At 45.8% G+C, this 15,060-nt stretch overlaps 1 protein-coding gene across 3 annotated transcripts in view; it reads left to right on the forward strand.

Moving 5' to 3' along the window:
- The first annotated feature begins 3,800 nt into the window (after positions 1-3,800).
- The window catches only part of RAPGEF1 (Rap guanine nucleotide exchange factor 1), an 84,838-nt gene continuing 73,578 nt past the window's right edge, over positions 3,801-15,060 (forward strand). For 2 of the 3 annotated variants that reach the window (XM_083875842.1, XM_083875839.1), the window contains exon 1: positions 3,801-3,883. In XM_083875842.1, coding sequence (XP_083731968.1) covers positions 3,859-3,883 — 25 coding nt within the window. In that variant the 5' untranslated portion in view covers positions 3,801-3,858. Of the gene's footprint in view, positions 3,884-8,868; positions 8,928-11,035; positions 11,095-15,060 lie in introns of those variants that run through there. The other variant, XM_083875840.1, reaches the window with a different exon arrangement.

A 15,060-nucleotide genomic window follows, 5' to 3' on the forward strand; every position in this document is an offset into this window, starting at 1 on the left:
TTTGGGCAGCTTTGGCTGCCAGGGAGTTTCTCCCATGTCGTCCCTGCATTTCTTGGTTTCAAGTGTTTGAGTCTTTGCAGCAGCTTCTCACGCTGCTTCATGTAAACAATATGGTATTCTTAGAATTTATCTGTATGTTTTGCATTCTTGTTCTCTGAGAGAGAACTTGACTGATGGTCATAGTGACCAATGGAGTCAGGAGATTGTAACCTCTTTGGGCCAATCTTGGCCCTCTGTACAAAATGTATATAAGCTATTGGAGTCAGATAATAAAGAGCCTTCCATGTTTCACCAAGCTGCTGCCTGCTGTCCTCTGTGAAGGTCCGCTCCCACGTGGCAACGTGTTGCCCCTCTAAGGGCAGGGGTAACACTCCCAGTGAAGAAATACTTGGGGAAAGGAAGCTCCAGATGTTACCCCCACATCTGGCATGTCTCTAGCTGCAAGGTGAATTTTAGCACTTTTTAGTGCTCTCATCCAATAACAAAGCAGGTACCCAACATGTTCTTCATTTCTTCTTCCTGATGCAGCGTCAGCACCTGAAAAATTGGCTCCTTGTAGGGTGTTCCAGCATTGGTCCCTGTTGGAGGTAACCAGCTACTGCCATCCCTTTCCCTCCATCCAAATGTGCTGCAAGAACCATCCCTGTGGCCTCTCACACAGGCTGAAAAGTGACATCTCTCTTCACAGATCTCCTCCTGCTCTCCTGGCCACAGCTCTGCCCTTAACAACACACTCAGACGGACACAATCAGCTCCGAGGTGTTTTTCCCCAGCTGACTCCAGGGGATATTTAGAAGCATCAGTTTTTTCCCCAGCCTTGTGAGTTACATCTTAATGCAGAAACCACAAGAGAAACTCCAGAATCCCCCGGAAGGCAACACATCATGGACACAACGGGGCTTTTTATATCAGAGACTATGAAAAGACCTTCCAATTTAGTAGCTGTTCTGTTCATATCTCACATTATTGCACACACGCTCCCTTCTCCCTTGCCCAAGTCTGAGAACGGGAGGGTGTAAGAATAGCAGCATGTTACTTCATCTGTCTGCTTCCTGTGTGTACTCCCAGTCGGGTCTGCTCTCATTAGCATCACCCACCGCAGCTCCTCGTTACTACTGCTCACTAATACGGGTGAGTCAGCACAGCTCAGCGTGGCTGCAACAGCCACCATTTACATCTGTGTGAGCCAGGGGAAAGCCTCTACCTAAATCTTTCTCTTTTTTTATTGGATTTATTGAGCAAATGCCTCTCAATGAAAAAAAAAAAAAAGAAAAAAAAAAAGAGAGAGAGAAAAATGCATATTCTGTCTCTTAGACATTTCCTCCTATACCTTCTGCTGAGCCCAGGGTGTGTGAGATGTTTAAACAGGCTCATGAAGTCACTTTCAAAGTTGTGTGGAAAGCTTACAGAAATAGCAGCCTCGTGAATGATTTATTTGATAAGGGAGGTAAACAGTCTCTGACAGCTCACCAGGCTTCAGATTTATGGGCCCACAGCACAGAGCTACCTGCAAGTCATTGTTGTGGTGTTTGTCTCTAATTAAGTTGTAGAAATGAGTTAATTTTCAAATAGGAGCATAATTATTTTATTATTGCCTGGAGGCCTCCCCCTGGGCTCTGCTGTCATCTCCCTGTGGAGCGAAGCCACTTGTCCCCAGGGAGCTGCTGCTGCTCTCTGGGCTCAGATTAAAGTGGGTGTGCAGGCTGGGGTGGCAGACATGGAGCTGAGGGTGTCAGGGAGCAGGAGCAGCATCACAACACTTGTCTGTGGCTGCTGTGGAGCTTCAGGAAGCTGTGCTGAGCAGCCTGGGCTCACGTTTGCCACACCTGCCCTGAGCGTGGTGCTGTAGATGCTGTGAGGATGCTCCGAGGCAGCAGCACTGGTGTCCTGTTGCAGTCAGCTTTGCACTAATCCCACCTTTGCTCCCTTTTCATGGGATCACAGAATCACTGAGGATGGAAAAGACCTCCAGAGTCATCAAGTCTGACCTTCTAGTGAGTACCACTATGCCCACTAAATAATTTATATTCATTTTTTGAACACTTACAGGGACAGTGACCCCACCACTGCCCTGGGCAGCCTGTTCCAATGTTCAACCACTTTTTCCACAAAGAAATTTTTCCTAATATCCAACCTAAACCTTCTGGCATAACTCGAAGCTGTTTCCCTTCTGTTGCTGGTTGCCTGGGAGAAGAGACTGACCCTCACCTTGCCACAACCTTCTTTTGGACAGTTGTAGAGACTAAATCGTAACTGATTAATTTTAATTTTGCTGCTGACTACTCCAAAAGAAAACTTTTGCCATGGCAGTGATTTGGAAAAAGGCAGAATCTGTGAGGCCTGAGGAGATTCTGAAGGGTCAGGAGCATCAGCAGGACATCCCTTGCCAGCTCAGGATGGGGGTCCCTGCTCCTTCCAACTCCACATCCCAAGGATTGCATTCTGAGGGGAAAATCACCAGAGTTCCTAGGAAAAAAACTGATGGAGCTGGGGCTGTTCAGCCTCGAGAAGAGACCACACTAATGTGTGTAAGTATTTAAAGGGGGATGCCAAGAAGATCCAGCCAGGCTCTTCCTGGTGGTGCCAACCACTGGGACACGAGGAAATGGGCAGAGACTGATGCACACCAAGTTCTGCCTGGACATGAGGAAAAACTTCTTTCCTGTGCAACGACCACACACCGGAACAGAGACAAGAACGGGTGTGGAGTGTCCCTCACCAGAGAAATTCCAGACCCATCTGGTCGAAGCCCTGTGTGTGTGCTCCCTGAGCAGGAGGTTGGAGCAGCTGAGTCCCTCCCAGCCAGATCTGGATCCTGATGCCCATCCCAGGATGCTGATCCTCGTCCCTGGATCCTGATGCCCATCCCGCAATCCTGATCCCATCCTGCGATCCGGACTCCCATCCTGGGATCCTGATGCCCATTCTGGGATCCCGATCCTCATCCCGGAATTCTGATACTCATCCTGGATTCTCAATGCCCATCCTGTAATCCCGATGCCCATCCCTGCATCCTGATGCCCATCCCGGTATTCTGACCCCACTCTGAGATCCTGATGCCCATCCCAGAATCCTGATCCTTATCCTGTGATCTCCATGCCCTCATCCCGTGATTCCGATCCCGAGAAGCCAATGCCCATCCCGGCATTCTGATTCCATCCTGCGATCCTGATGCCCATCCCTGGATTCTGATCCTCATCCCTGGATCCTGATGCCCATCCCAGAATTCTGATCTCATCCCGCGATCCCAATGCCCATCCCGTAATTCTGATCCTCATCCCGGGATCCCGATGCCCATGCCGGGTTCCCGATCCCATCCCGGGACCTCAATGCACACTCTGCCATCCCGATGCCTATGCCGAGATCCCGATGCCCATCCCGCCATCCCTATGCCCATCCCACAATCCCGATCCCATCCCGGGATCCCGATGCCCATCCCAGAATTCTGATCCTCATCCCGGGATCCCGATTCCATCCCGCTATCCCGATGCCCACCCCGCCATCCCTATACCGGGATCCCGCCATCCCGCCATCTCGCCATCCCGCTCCCCATCCCGCCATCCCCATTCCCACTCCCGGTCCCGGCTCCGCGGGGGGTTCAGTGCCCGCCCCGGCGGCGGCCCCGCCCCGCGGTTCCCGGTGTGGCCGGGAGGCGGCGCCGGGCGCTGGGCGTGCGCGGCGGGAGACCCGGGCCGCCCCTTCCCGTCGCGGCCCCGCGGAGCGGGCGGGGGGCGGGCGCTGCTCCACGGCCGACGCTGGAGCCGCTCTCGCATCACGCCCGGCAGCAGCGGGAGGCCGGCTGGCCCTGGGCCGGCTCCGTGCGCCGCCGGGGCCTGGGCGCCGAGCGCCGGCTCCGACATGTCCGGCAAGATCGAGAAAGCAGGTGAGCGCCGGCAGGCCCGAGGGCGGCGCGGGAGGGGACGCGCCGGAGCGGCCGCGCTCGCCGCCCGCCCCTCAGAGCTGTCGCGGCCCGCGGAGCCGCCGGGGGAGCCGGGGCTGCGGGAGGTGCCGAGGGCCTGGCGTGGCCCGGCGGGGAGGGGGGAGCCGGGCAGGTCCCCCCGTGCCCGGCGAGGTTCCCCCGTGCCCGGCGAGGTCCCCCCGGGGGGCTCCTGACAGCGCGGGCGGGGAGCGGGGCCCGGGCCGGGGCTGGGCCCGGGGGCCGCAGGGGATGCTCTGCCCGTCCCCCCGGGGGCCGGTCCTGCGCTGCCCGAGAGCTGTTTGCCTCGGGCTTTGTGTCTCATCCGCGTTTTCCTTTTTCCTCGCTGTTTTCCTGGTTTCCCCCCTAATTCCTTTATTTGAATTGTTACGTTCTTGCACCCGTTCTGTGCTTGCCGTGCAGCCGAGCATCAGCCCCGCCGGGCGCTGCAGCGCTTTGGGGCCTACGCGCGATGATTGATTTCAACTTCTCCCAACTTTCCTCTCTGGTGTTTGTGCAGGATGAGAAAAGATGAGTCCGTGGGCAAATGTCAGAGGGAACTTGCAGTTTTTTTCCTCCCTCTTCCGCTGTGCCTGGGGTGCTCATGAGAGCCAGAGGCAGGGGAGGCTGCTGAGGTTCCTCTTCACTCACAAGGAAACGCTCCAGCACGGATCATATTGTCTGTCTGCGCTTCTGGAGTCGTGCCTGGTTCTCAGTTGTCACTTTAGATGGTTGAATGACCCTGTTTTTCTCTGTAGTGGGAGTAGCACGCTTAAAGATTCAATTAGTGTTGTGCAAATCAAGCAGCGAAGTTACGTCGTTTAATTATGTTGCATTTAATTAGCAGAGAGAAAAAAATATCAATGCTGTTTCGTATATTTCATTGCGGGGGAATAGCTGGGCTGTCTCCTTCTGGGAAACGCAGGGCAGCAACCTGAGCAGGGCTGTGTGGAGCATCCAGGCTTCCCAGGACAGCAGGAAGGATCCCTGATTCCGAGGAGTGAAGTCGGTAGCATCGAGTTCTGGTGGTGCTCGTCCCAGCCCGGTGTGCTCCGGCTGCTGCTGCGGGTTCTGAAGTGGCCCCGGGGGATGAGCAGCCTGCCGGCACCTCAGCGTGCTTCCAGCTCTTCGCGCTCAGTTACTGTCTAACAAGTGTGCTCCGCATCCAGGGACAAATGTTACTCCAGAAATATCGCAGGTTAATCCTGTGCATTGTGCCTTTCACAGTGTTTGCAGCCCAGCTTTGCTCCTGCTGAGCATTTCAGTGCTTGTCCTGTACGCCAGCAAGTGAGGAAGGTGTTAGCAGAGTACACAGACCTCGGGCCAGCTCTGGAATAATTGCCACTTGTTTATGCTGGAGGTGAATTTGGCTTGGGATTTAGTAACTGTAGACAGTAATTACAGATGTATAAATAAGTGATCACGTTTTGTTTATTCGCGTGCAGTAAATAACCCTGGGAGAATAGTAAATAGGCCTCCACACCAGAGAGGCAGAGTGAGGAGTTCAAGCACAGGAAGATGGCTCTAGAGACACACACAAACTCATCATGGTTCCATAAACAATAGAACAGAGAGGCCAAGAAATAGCATATAAATACCATATAAAATGCCATATAATAGCAATAAAATACCATATAAAAATCATACCCTGCACAGCCTAGAGGCCAGCTGCCACTGAAGGATTCAAGGATCATGCAAGATCCAGCCCCAGGTCGGTGCTATGAGTATGCAGTTGGAAGATGCAGTGGGAGAAGCCCTGATGCAGAGACATTTGTTCTAGTGGAAGTCTATCAAAGTGATGATTTGCTGAACAAGAGAAACTGTAAATCTGGGAATCTGTCCTCTCTCAACTGCTTGTACTTTCATTACTTTAGGAAGGATATTAAAAAAAATAAATCCGGTCCAAATATAAATGGGAGGAGAAGAGACAGGGAAGGAGGGCTGGTAGCCAGCTGTTCCAGAGCAGGACCATCTCCATCACTGCTTCTGAGTGTTTGAACTTCTGATTGACACAAACAGTTTGGTTAATAGCGTCACCGAATAAACACAGCCTGTAATGGCACAGCCACTCAGGGGTAATGTTTGTCAGAACGTGTACAGTAGCAGAACAAAGGATACAGGCTCATGAAACAAATGCTCTGAGGTCCAAGGTCTGTGCATTCATGTGCATTTGAATTTATTTTTCTTGCAGGGACAGAAATTCATGCAATGTGCTATAAATAAAATAGACTATTGCCTGGTCATGAACCATGGTGACAGACTTTGGAATGGGCTTTGGTTTGACTTGTGTGGCCATGTAGACAGGCAGCTGGAAAAAATGTGTTACCCCTTACAGGGTTAGACCCCCAGAGACCCTCACACATCTGCTCCCTGGGTCCTTAACTGAAACACCTTGTTGGCACTCAATAAAAAACAATAATAAATGATTAGAGATTACAGCTTCCATCCTGTCCGTGGAGGAAGAGCAGACAAGGCTCCCTCTGGAGCCTCTCAGTGCTGCTGTTTAATCAACAGAAGGGTCACTGTAGAGCAGTTCAGAGCTCTGCTTTGGAGTGAAGGGCAGCCATCTGGTAATGTAGAAGAAAATGGTATATTTGGGGTTTGCTGGTGTTAGAGCCCTGCTTTGTTAGGCTCTCTCCAGGGGACTTCCAGACACCCTTCCAAAGCAGAACCCTCCTTGGCTTGAAGAGAAGGAATGGCCGTTGGCTTCTCTTTACTCCAGAACTGTGACTTTCTGTCTTCACTTTCAAAAAATATTTGCTCTCTCCCTTTTTGATGTGAAATCCAAAATAGGGATGCCAAGAAAGAGCGGAGAAGGTCACAGATTCTGCTTGGGTTTCCTGTTACCATGGCGATGCACGAATCCCTGTTTTTATTTACCTGATGGATTATGTGCTGCAGGGAATTCAGCTACTCTGCATCATTCAGGGAGAGTAAGGGAGGAATTAGACACCATCACCTCTGAACCAAAAGCTTGTCATGAAGCAAGTCCATTTAAAAAATGCCCTTTTACTAAAAGAACATATGGGTGCCATATTTTGAAGGTTTATTCTACTTGGTGTTTTCACTCCTAGGCTTGTTATTTCTTTCAGGGTTTTCATTTCCCTTGTGAACTTGCTTTTCCAAAAGCTGCCTGCTAAAGGTTGTTTGAGAGAGCTGTTTCAGTTGTTAGCTACCTGGAGTGCAGGCAGTCATCTCTATTCTGCTCAGGACTCAGTGGGGATGTGTTTATTCTCAGTAATCAAAAATGCTGTTGGCTTTACCTTTTGCTCATAAGCAAATTCACCTCAAATTCTTACCCTTTAGTGTTGGTGGGATAAAAATCTAGGGTTAATCCCAGGAGCACTCTGTTCTTAAGAAAATGACAAAATTGAAGAAACAATTCAGGGGGTCACATTATTCCCATCTTTGTAGGAATTTAATGTTCTAGCTGGAGTCCTTAGTGCCAGTTTATGTGATCTGGAATTGTTCATCTGCGAATGTTTTTGTACTATGGCAAAGTTTCCTGGAGATTTTGTTTTTGCAGAGGGTATATTTTGAACTGTCAACATGTCTTGGATCATTTTATGGAAATGAGGCTGCCTGTTTTATATACCTGTACAGTCTTATGCAGTTTCTATTTGTCTGTCATGCTTAGGTGGGTTACTAGGCAGGACTCTCTCAGTTCTGTTGTGCATTCACAGCTGTACCATGTTCCTCAATTGAGGGCTTTCAGGTTAGAAAATTTTGCAGTTGGCCAGCTTAAGTGCTTCTCTGGTGGTGGCTTTCAAGCAAAGTAGGAGTTATCTGCAAATCTGAAAATTAGACCCTTCAAAAAAACTTACCTCTCAACCCCAAAGGCAGTTCAGTTCCAATTCTTCCTTAGTCAGGCTTTTAGCACCTACTGTTTCCTCCTGTGTGCTGCTCCCATAGTGACATCCCACGTGTGTTTTACTGTAACTTGTTTTACTGTAACTTGTTTAAACAGCATCATCCACTCAGGCTGGTTTTGTGTTAAGGTAAAATACAAGTACAAGGTGATCTCTGATTTCTACAAAATGGCACGAGGAGCAGAATTTGGCATCTTTTGTAAGCCATTGTAGGTTGACAGGTGGTGTGTTCCAAAATGCAGCCTGTGGGATGACTGCTGGAGGATTGAGATGGTCTTAGCAGTTGTAAGAAGGAAGTGGGCAAGGAGTGGAGAAAAAAGACAGCTGAAGGCTACTGGAATGTGAAGCAGCTGGTTGTGCCTTAGTCTGTGAAAATCAGAAACTGGAAACAATTGCTAAATTTATTTCCAGTGTAAGCAATCGTTTTCCTTGAACCACAGTGACTAAATATATCTCTTGGTTGTGATTTTTGTGTGGTGGTAACTCACTGGCTCTTACTAACCTCCTGGCAGGCAGAGAGAGGAGTGGAAGTTCACTGTCAGTCAAGATCATAAAACAAATATCCCTCATTTAGATCTCTTGATTCACTTGTGTGGCTTTGCTTGCTGCAATGTATTGCCTGAGTGGAAGAAACTTGGGTGTTTGTTTCTAGGGAAGGGAGTCAGTCTGTATGTCCTCTTTCAGGTTTCCGTGGGGTTTTGTTCATATTTTTGGAAGTTTTGAATTGCAGTAGATGCTCTACTAACCCTATTGTAGGTGCAGATAGATTCTAATGCAAAGGTGTGGGAGTTTTTAAAAAAGAAGTATACATTAAGATCTTATTTATTCCAATGTGGAAAGCCTGAGGGTAGAATTGGCAAAATGAGCTTTGCTGTTGACTTACAAATCCTTTGGAAGGAGAATGTTCCATCCAGAATCTTGACAGCATTTGAACTGCAAGTGGAGGAACATGAGGAGTTAACTTTGTAGACTTCATTTTAAAGAAGCTAGAGAGATGTTGTACCTTCTTTGGCAGAGGCATTTGATGGCTAATCAGGTTTAATTCAATCACTCAATCATTTATGTGTATTATAGGTAGCTCTCAGTTGAGCTAGTGGGAGCTGAAGTTGTTTGTTGGGAAGATCTCTTGTACCCCAGCAAAGGTAAGATGATAAAGAACATTTCCTGTCTTTGTGCCAGATAAAACACCTGAAACTATGTTTTATATTAAAAATAACAAATTACATGTCAGAACTACAGGTAAGGTGATTTAATAGCCTCCTTCCTCTCTCCCCCTCCTCACCACACCCATCATTTTGCATAGTTTGAATACATGTAGTGGATATAACTTGTTCGGTTTGCAAGGCATATAATCAAAACATTTTTCTGCTGGATCTCAAGATCTGGGATTGTTTGCTAGTTTGGGAAGCTCTTGTCCTCTGTGTACTGTTGCTTAGCATGAAATTAATCCTTTCAGCTTGTATGCTGCCTGTAGAGATGTTACATTATCTGGAGAAAAATCCTATCCATGGAGAGGGCTCCTTCAGCTTCTCAGATTTGTGACAGAATAGGCTTTTCTCTCTGAAAAGAATTGAAAATGTATTATGCTGTAAGTGCCTGAATACTTGGAAAATTCTGCTTTGGAGTTAGATTTATTTTTTTTCCTTTTTGTTTATTAGCCTATGACTATGGGATTCAGCCAGTGTCATGGAAAGAGTATTGAAATCACATAGCTATTGCAAGGATATTTATTTGTGCTTTTTTTCTAAATAACTGAAGTTAGGCTACAATTGAGAAATACTGTAGAACATAACGGGATGAGAGGATGCTAAGGGAGAACAGTGTGTCATTCTCAAGGCTTGAAATCAGAGGAAAAGGGAGAACAGGTTGAAGGAAAACTAGATTTATTTTCTTTGCAAGTTTGAATTTGCAGCGCCAGAACTCCAAGGTGTATAAAAAAGGTGGCCAGAGAAGGAAAAAGAGGCATCACATGTTGATGGAATGGACTGAGAGATCAGAGAATCAATGAGAGGATCAATCAGAGAACCCAGCAGTGATGGGAGGGGAGGGAGCAGGGGCTGAGTTGTGTGCGAGGAGAGCAGAGGGGAGAAGACAAGAGGGATGGCAGAGGGGGAAATCAGGCAAGGAGGACGTTCCTGACAGCTTTCATGGGAGTCTGTTCTAAGGCACAGAGACAGAAGATGAATTTCAGCAATCCAGAAAAGCTGCAGGAATCCTGCAGGTTGGGACGTGCTGCCAGAAGAATGTTCTGCAGTTGTGCTGTTCACGTTTCCCTGCAGCCTGACAAATTACAGCTTCATTCCCTGACCCACAGCATCGACTCTTAAAAATACATTTCCAATCTCTTCTTCACGTATCTGACACTGGCAGTGACAGAGCAAACAATTTCATCTGTGTGTGAGAGAAATTATGTCCTCACATGTTCTGTGAAGCAGCCTGAGGAGGCTGATGGATCACATTATTGATCTGCTTTTATTTGGGTTACATATTTCAGGGAGAGCTCTCGAGCTTTGAAACAGTCTCTTCATTCTCAAATCTCCTTCCTGTATGAGCTGCTAGCACAGCTCACCTTAGGTGCAGTTTGCAAGATATTCCCCTTGAATAGAAACAAGTAGAGGAAAAAGATAGCCTGTATCAGAGTGTTCACTTGGTGTTGTGGGAGGTAGAATATTCACAGTATTTGGGAAGACTGGTCCTCCTACACCTCCTTTCTATTGTATCATATTTAGGAAAGTATCTAAAAGATCTGTGAATTGATAAGAGCTACATTCTAAATAAATTTTTGGTTCCCATTTTATAACCACTCTGAGAGTCGAATGAGCTTGGGTGGCACTGAAGAAGAGATTTCTTCATTACAGATCTGAGGCTTTTTGAATTGAAAAAAACCCATGTTTTGCATTATCTTACTTTACCTGGATGACAATGTCTGCTGCTTTGGGTAGTTTTTCTGGTGCCATGAAAATCCTGTGCATTTTGTGATGTAAGTTAACATCCTGGCGTGGCCATCAGTGCCTCTAAGGAAATCCTAATCCATTATTCTGCCCAGGGAGAGAGGTTAAAGCTTGCTTGCACTCTCATGCTCTCATTCTTTCTCTCTGAAGGCTTCATGGGGGGATGCCCTTTGTTGAGTACTTAACATATTCACTGAACCAGTCCCATTTATATTCTAAACAAGATCTTTAATTTCATCCCTGATGTGTACAAAATCCTGGGGTTTGAAAGAAAATTCATGAGAATTTTCTTTTTCTAGGCTTCTGGAAAGAAAGTAAAAAATCAGTGGAGGTTAAAGTCAAAGAATACTCACAGCTGGTAAGTTTGGAGGAAGCAGATACTGCAGCTTGGTTGGTTGATTAAACCTTGATATAATTTTACCAGGAGACTGAATAAATAGTTCTGTATCTATTCAGCTGTAGTTTGCAGGGAGTCTTTAACAATTAAAATGGGAACCAAAGCAAGTGTGTTCCAAACATACAGCACACAGTGTTTTATCCTTTAGTTTGTTTGGGTCCTGTCTACCAATCTGTGCTGTCTGTGCTGCCCAAGAGGTGTCAAAGTAGCCTCAGGAATTAATTCCATATTTAGAAAGTTTCCTTTGGGAGCCAAACGTCACAAAGGGCACCCAGGGAGATCAATATTGCAGTTCTGGTTGTTGAGTACATTGCAATCAATTCTGGAGAGCAGAGCTCAGTTAATCCATCTGACAATGGGTTCAGTTAGCAGGACAATACTGTCTAAACACAGTTTTTCTTGGGTGTTTTATGATCCTTTTAGCTGTGCTCTAACTATATTAACTTTGTCAATTTGAGTTGGGTTTTTTTGTTTGTTTGTTTGTTTGTGGTTTTTTTTTTTTTTTTTTTTTTTTTTTTTGTTTTTTGTTTTTTTTTTCCTTTTTAATGCTTAATGCAGCCTTGCATTTCACAATTGAGAGTGATGTGTGCTGCAGCTTTCATATACAAGAAAATGAAATATCCCTCTTTGGATATATATTTCCCATCTTAATTTTTTTAAAGCCTACATTTTCTACTTTTCTTAGTATAATTAAATATAAGAATAATATGTTTGAGGAACTAGGGAATTCTGCCAAAAGGTTTAGTTGGAACTCATCTATGAATTTATAGGGTTTGCAGAAAATGTGGAGCACTGGTTTGTCTGTATAAATACCCTTGAAAGGTCACACGAAATCAGACGTTAAGGCTGATGCTGGATTTTTGATAGAGCATGGTGAGAGCAGTGCAGGGGTTAAGTTTAACTTTTACTGCTTGGAATTGCTTCTCCAGGGCTGCTGTGTGGGGAAAATTTGTGACACCTGAAAACACTGTGATCTGAAAGTTACACGAGTTTAAAAAAAACCCCATAATCTTGTATCTTTGTGAGCAATACCTGGAACGTAACTGGCAAATTGGGGTGGGGAGTTTCTCTGTTTTCAACTTAGTTTTTTCTGTTCTTTTTGTGTGTGTTTGCTCTTTGTTGTTGAAATCGGTGGCACTTTGGTCCCTGCTCTGTCTAGGATGATTTATGGGAGAAACACTTTGGAACATTGTAGAACCACCCTGTTAAAATGATGGAGTGAATTTAAGGAATGGTATTTAAAGGGCATGAGCTGGCACTCTCAGCTCTGGGCAGTTTTGTGATATTCAGGTGCACAAAATCCCTTTAAAGAAGAACCAGCAAGTCTTCATGCATAACTTGGCACATCTCTCAGAGATAAGTTTGCTCCTTGTCTTCACCTCTCTTCCTTAATCTGTAACATCCTTACATAAGGCAGCTGTGATAGCTCATCCATCCTCTTTTACAACTCTTGGATTTACTGGCCAATTTCTGTCAAACTTCGCAGAGGAATGGATATTGAAATTTATTTAAGTTTCTGCACATTTCCTGAAGAAGGCTGAGGAGATCAGAGAGGCTGCAAATAGGGCCTTCATTATGGCAGAATTGAAAATGTAGCTGTGCCGTGTTTGTAGCCATTTGGCAAAGGTGAGTTGTGAATGGCCTGGCATGGGGAATGCCAAGGAAAAGCAAAATCTTTGGGTAAAAAAGCAAATGTGTGTGTTTTGGAGACAGTTCAGAGGAACCAGTCGAGGGCAGTGAAGGATGGGTTGCCAATAAAAGCCTGGTACCAATTGCAGGCAAAGAAACACTTAAAAATCATGCCAGGAGAGAATTTGGTTCTTGTTACTCTCTGTGCCTATTTCCAGGTAGGCTTTAAACAGAGGTGGTTTTGTTCCTGTATGTGTCAGATGAAAACACAAATTCCCCAAATATTCATTGGCAGCACTTACTCTTAGATTTTATCCTGAAATATAACCTGCTTCATTAGACCTCAGATGTGAGGTGTGTGTTTCACTGTAACACTCAGAGGGCTCCCTGGAGACATCAGGTGCGCCACAAGTGATACCCAGGAGCATTTCCCTGAGCTTCCATTTGCCTGGCAGCCTGGTGAGGGCCAAGCTCCAAGGGATCCAAACCCTCTTTTGCCCTGGGCAGAGGAATTTATCTATAAATCCTGAGGGTCTTTTGGCAGCAAGGTGCGTAAGAGTGTTAGCAACAATAAAAAGGATGTTGGAAGGTTGCTGAGTGCCCATGCCATTGTTTGGATACTTCTTAAGTTCTGTAAGGAGTTGGGACTGGTAAAAATAATTGTACCTAAGGTTAGAGCTTAGGTTGGTTATCCACTCTGCTGGAGCTCCAGCAGAGCTTTTGGTGACATTTTGGTATTGTCACCAAAAAATTCCCCCATCAGCTGTGAGCATAACTGCTTCTGAAATTATTCCCAGCCTGCATGGGCTGTTAATGTGGCTGTGGATCAGGATCCTGATCCAAGTCTGTAATGCAAAACACCCTTCTCAGCCATGCTGCAGCCCAGTGCTATGGCCTGTCCTGTGAGAAGGCTCAGATTTTTCACTGAAGGAGAAGTCAGGCCATGGAATAAGTTGCCCAGAGAAGTGGTGGAGTCACTGTCTCTGGAGGTGTTCAAGAGATGTCTGGATGTGGCTCTTGAGATTATGGTTTTGAGGTGATTATGGCTGACAGTTGGACCAGATCACCTTGAAGGTCTCTTTCAGCCTTGATGGTTCTGAGAGCTAACAGGCTGTAAGTTTTATTATTACTGTTAATTTGTTTTTACCATTTAATTCTTTTCAGATGAGATATTTCACATCTAAAAGCTTTGGCAACATAGTACACTAAGTTTCAAATATTATCATAATGGAAAAAGAGTCATGCTAGAAATATTAGTACCCAGTTGTATACATTTAATGAAATTGTTATCCAAAGCTTTTTACATCCAAAACAGTAACTCCGGCTTGTGTTGATGCTGCATGCTCTGATTTTAACCTTTGGGATGATAACAAAGCACAAAAACTGGCTCCTCCTGCAATCCTTTGCCCTTGAAGGAATCATTTAGTTAAATTCCTTAATATTTTTGCAGCTGTGGTTGTGGTTTATTAACTGATGCTGCCTTGAAGAACAGCCTGTGTCTGCAGCAAAGTTTTCATTACTCATCTGTCAATACTTGCAGAGTAAAACAAATGGGTCTGGGTAGAGATTTCTGCTCTTCAGTCTAAATAGTTTCTTTCCTTCCATCCCTGCTGTTTTACCCAAGGAGAGGGCAGAGAATAGTTTTGATGCAGTGAGTGCATAGTTGTACTCTATTGTATAGAAAGGTCTGGCCTGCTTTGTCTGTCAGGATTATTTTAAGCTATGATGTTTAGAATTTATTAAATGAACTAGAGGGAATGAAAAACATCTCTTTTCCCCAAAATATTCTCACTTCTACAGCTGTGAAATGCCTTTTATCCTGATTCATACCAGCTGAAGAATGTCCAGAATTTCTCTTTTGCAGTTGCTAAAATATGATTTTGGGCCAGTTTAACAATTTGCTTGTCAGGAGAAGTCCAGGTGAGTTTGGTTTGGTTTTGGTTTGGTTTGGTTTTGGTTTTGTTTTAACACGGTCCTCAAAACTGAAAATCAGGTAACCCAAATCAAAATTGCTGTGTTTACTGATGCAAACTACAAGTTCTGCAGTAATTGCCTTGGCCTGTGGGTGAAATGCAGGAGGCAGTTTATCTGCCTGAGTTTTTTGTGGGGGTATTTTTGCATGATAATTGCAGATGAAGAGCACAGCTTAATTGGAAGGCCCTACAGAACAGGGAATGTCACCTCTGAAAGGTGATGGACATGAATTTCGTGCTGGTGATTGGAAGGAACTGGAGGAACTGCTGTCATGATTGAGCAGTGGATAGAAAATGCTTTGGTGTCACAGGGCAGAGCTAAAGG

This window comes from Zosterops lateralis, assembly GCF_965231275.1.
Source record: "Zosterops lateralis genome assembly, chromosome: 20".
Lineage (NCBI taxonomy): Eukaryota > Metazoa > Chordata > Aves > Passeriformes > Zosteropidae > Zosterops > Zosterops lateralis.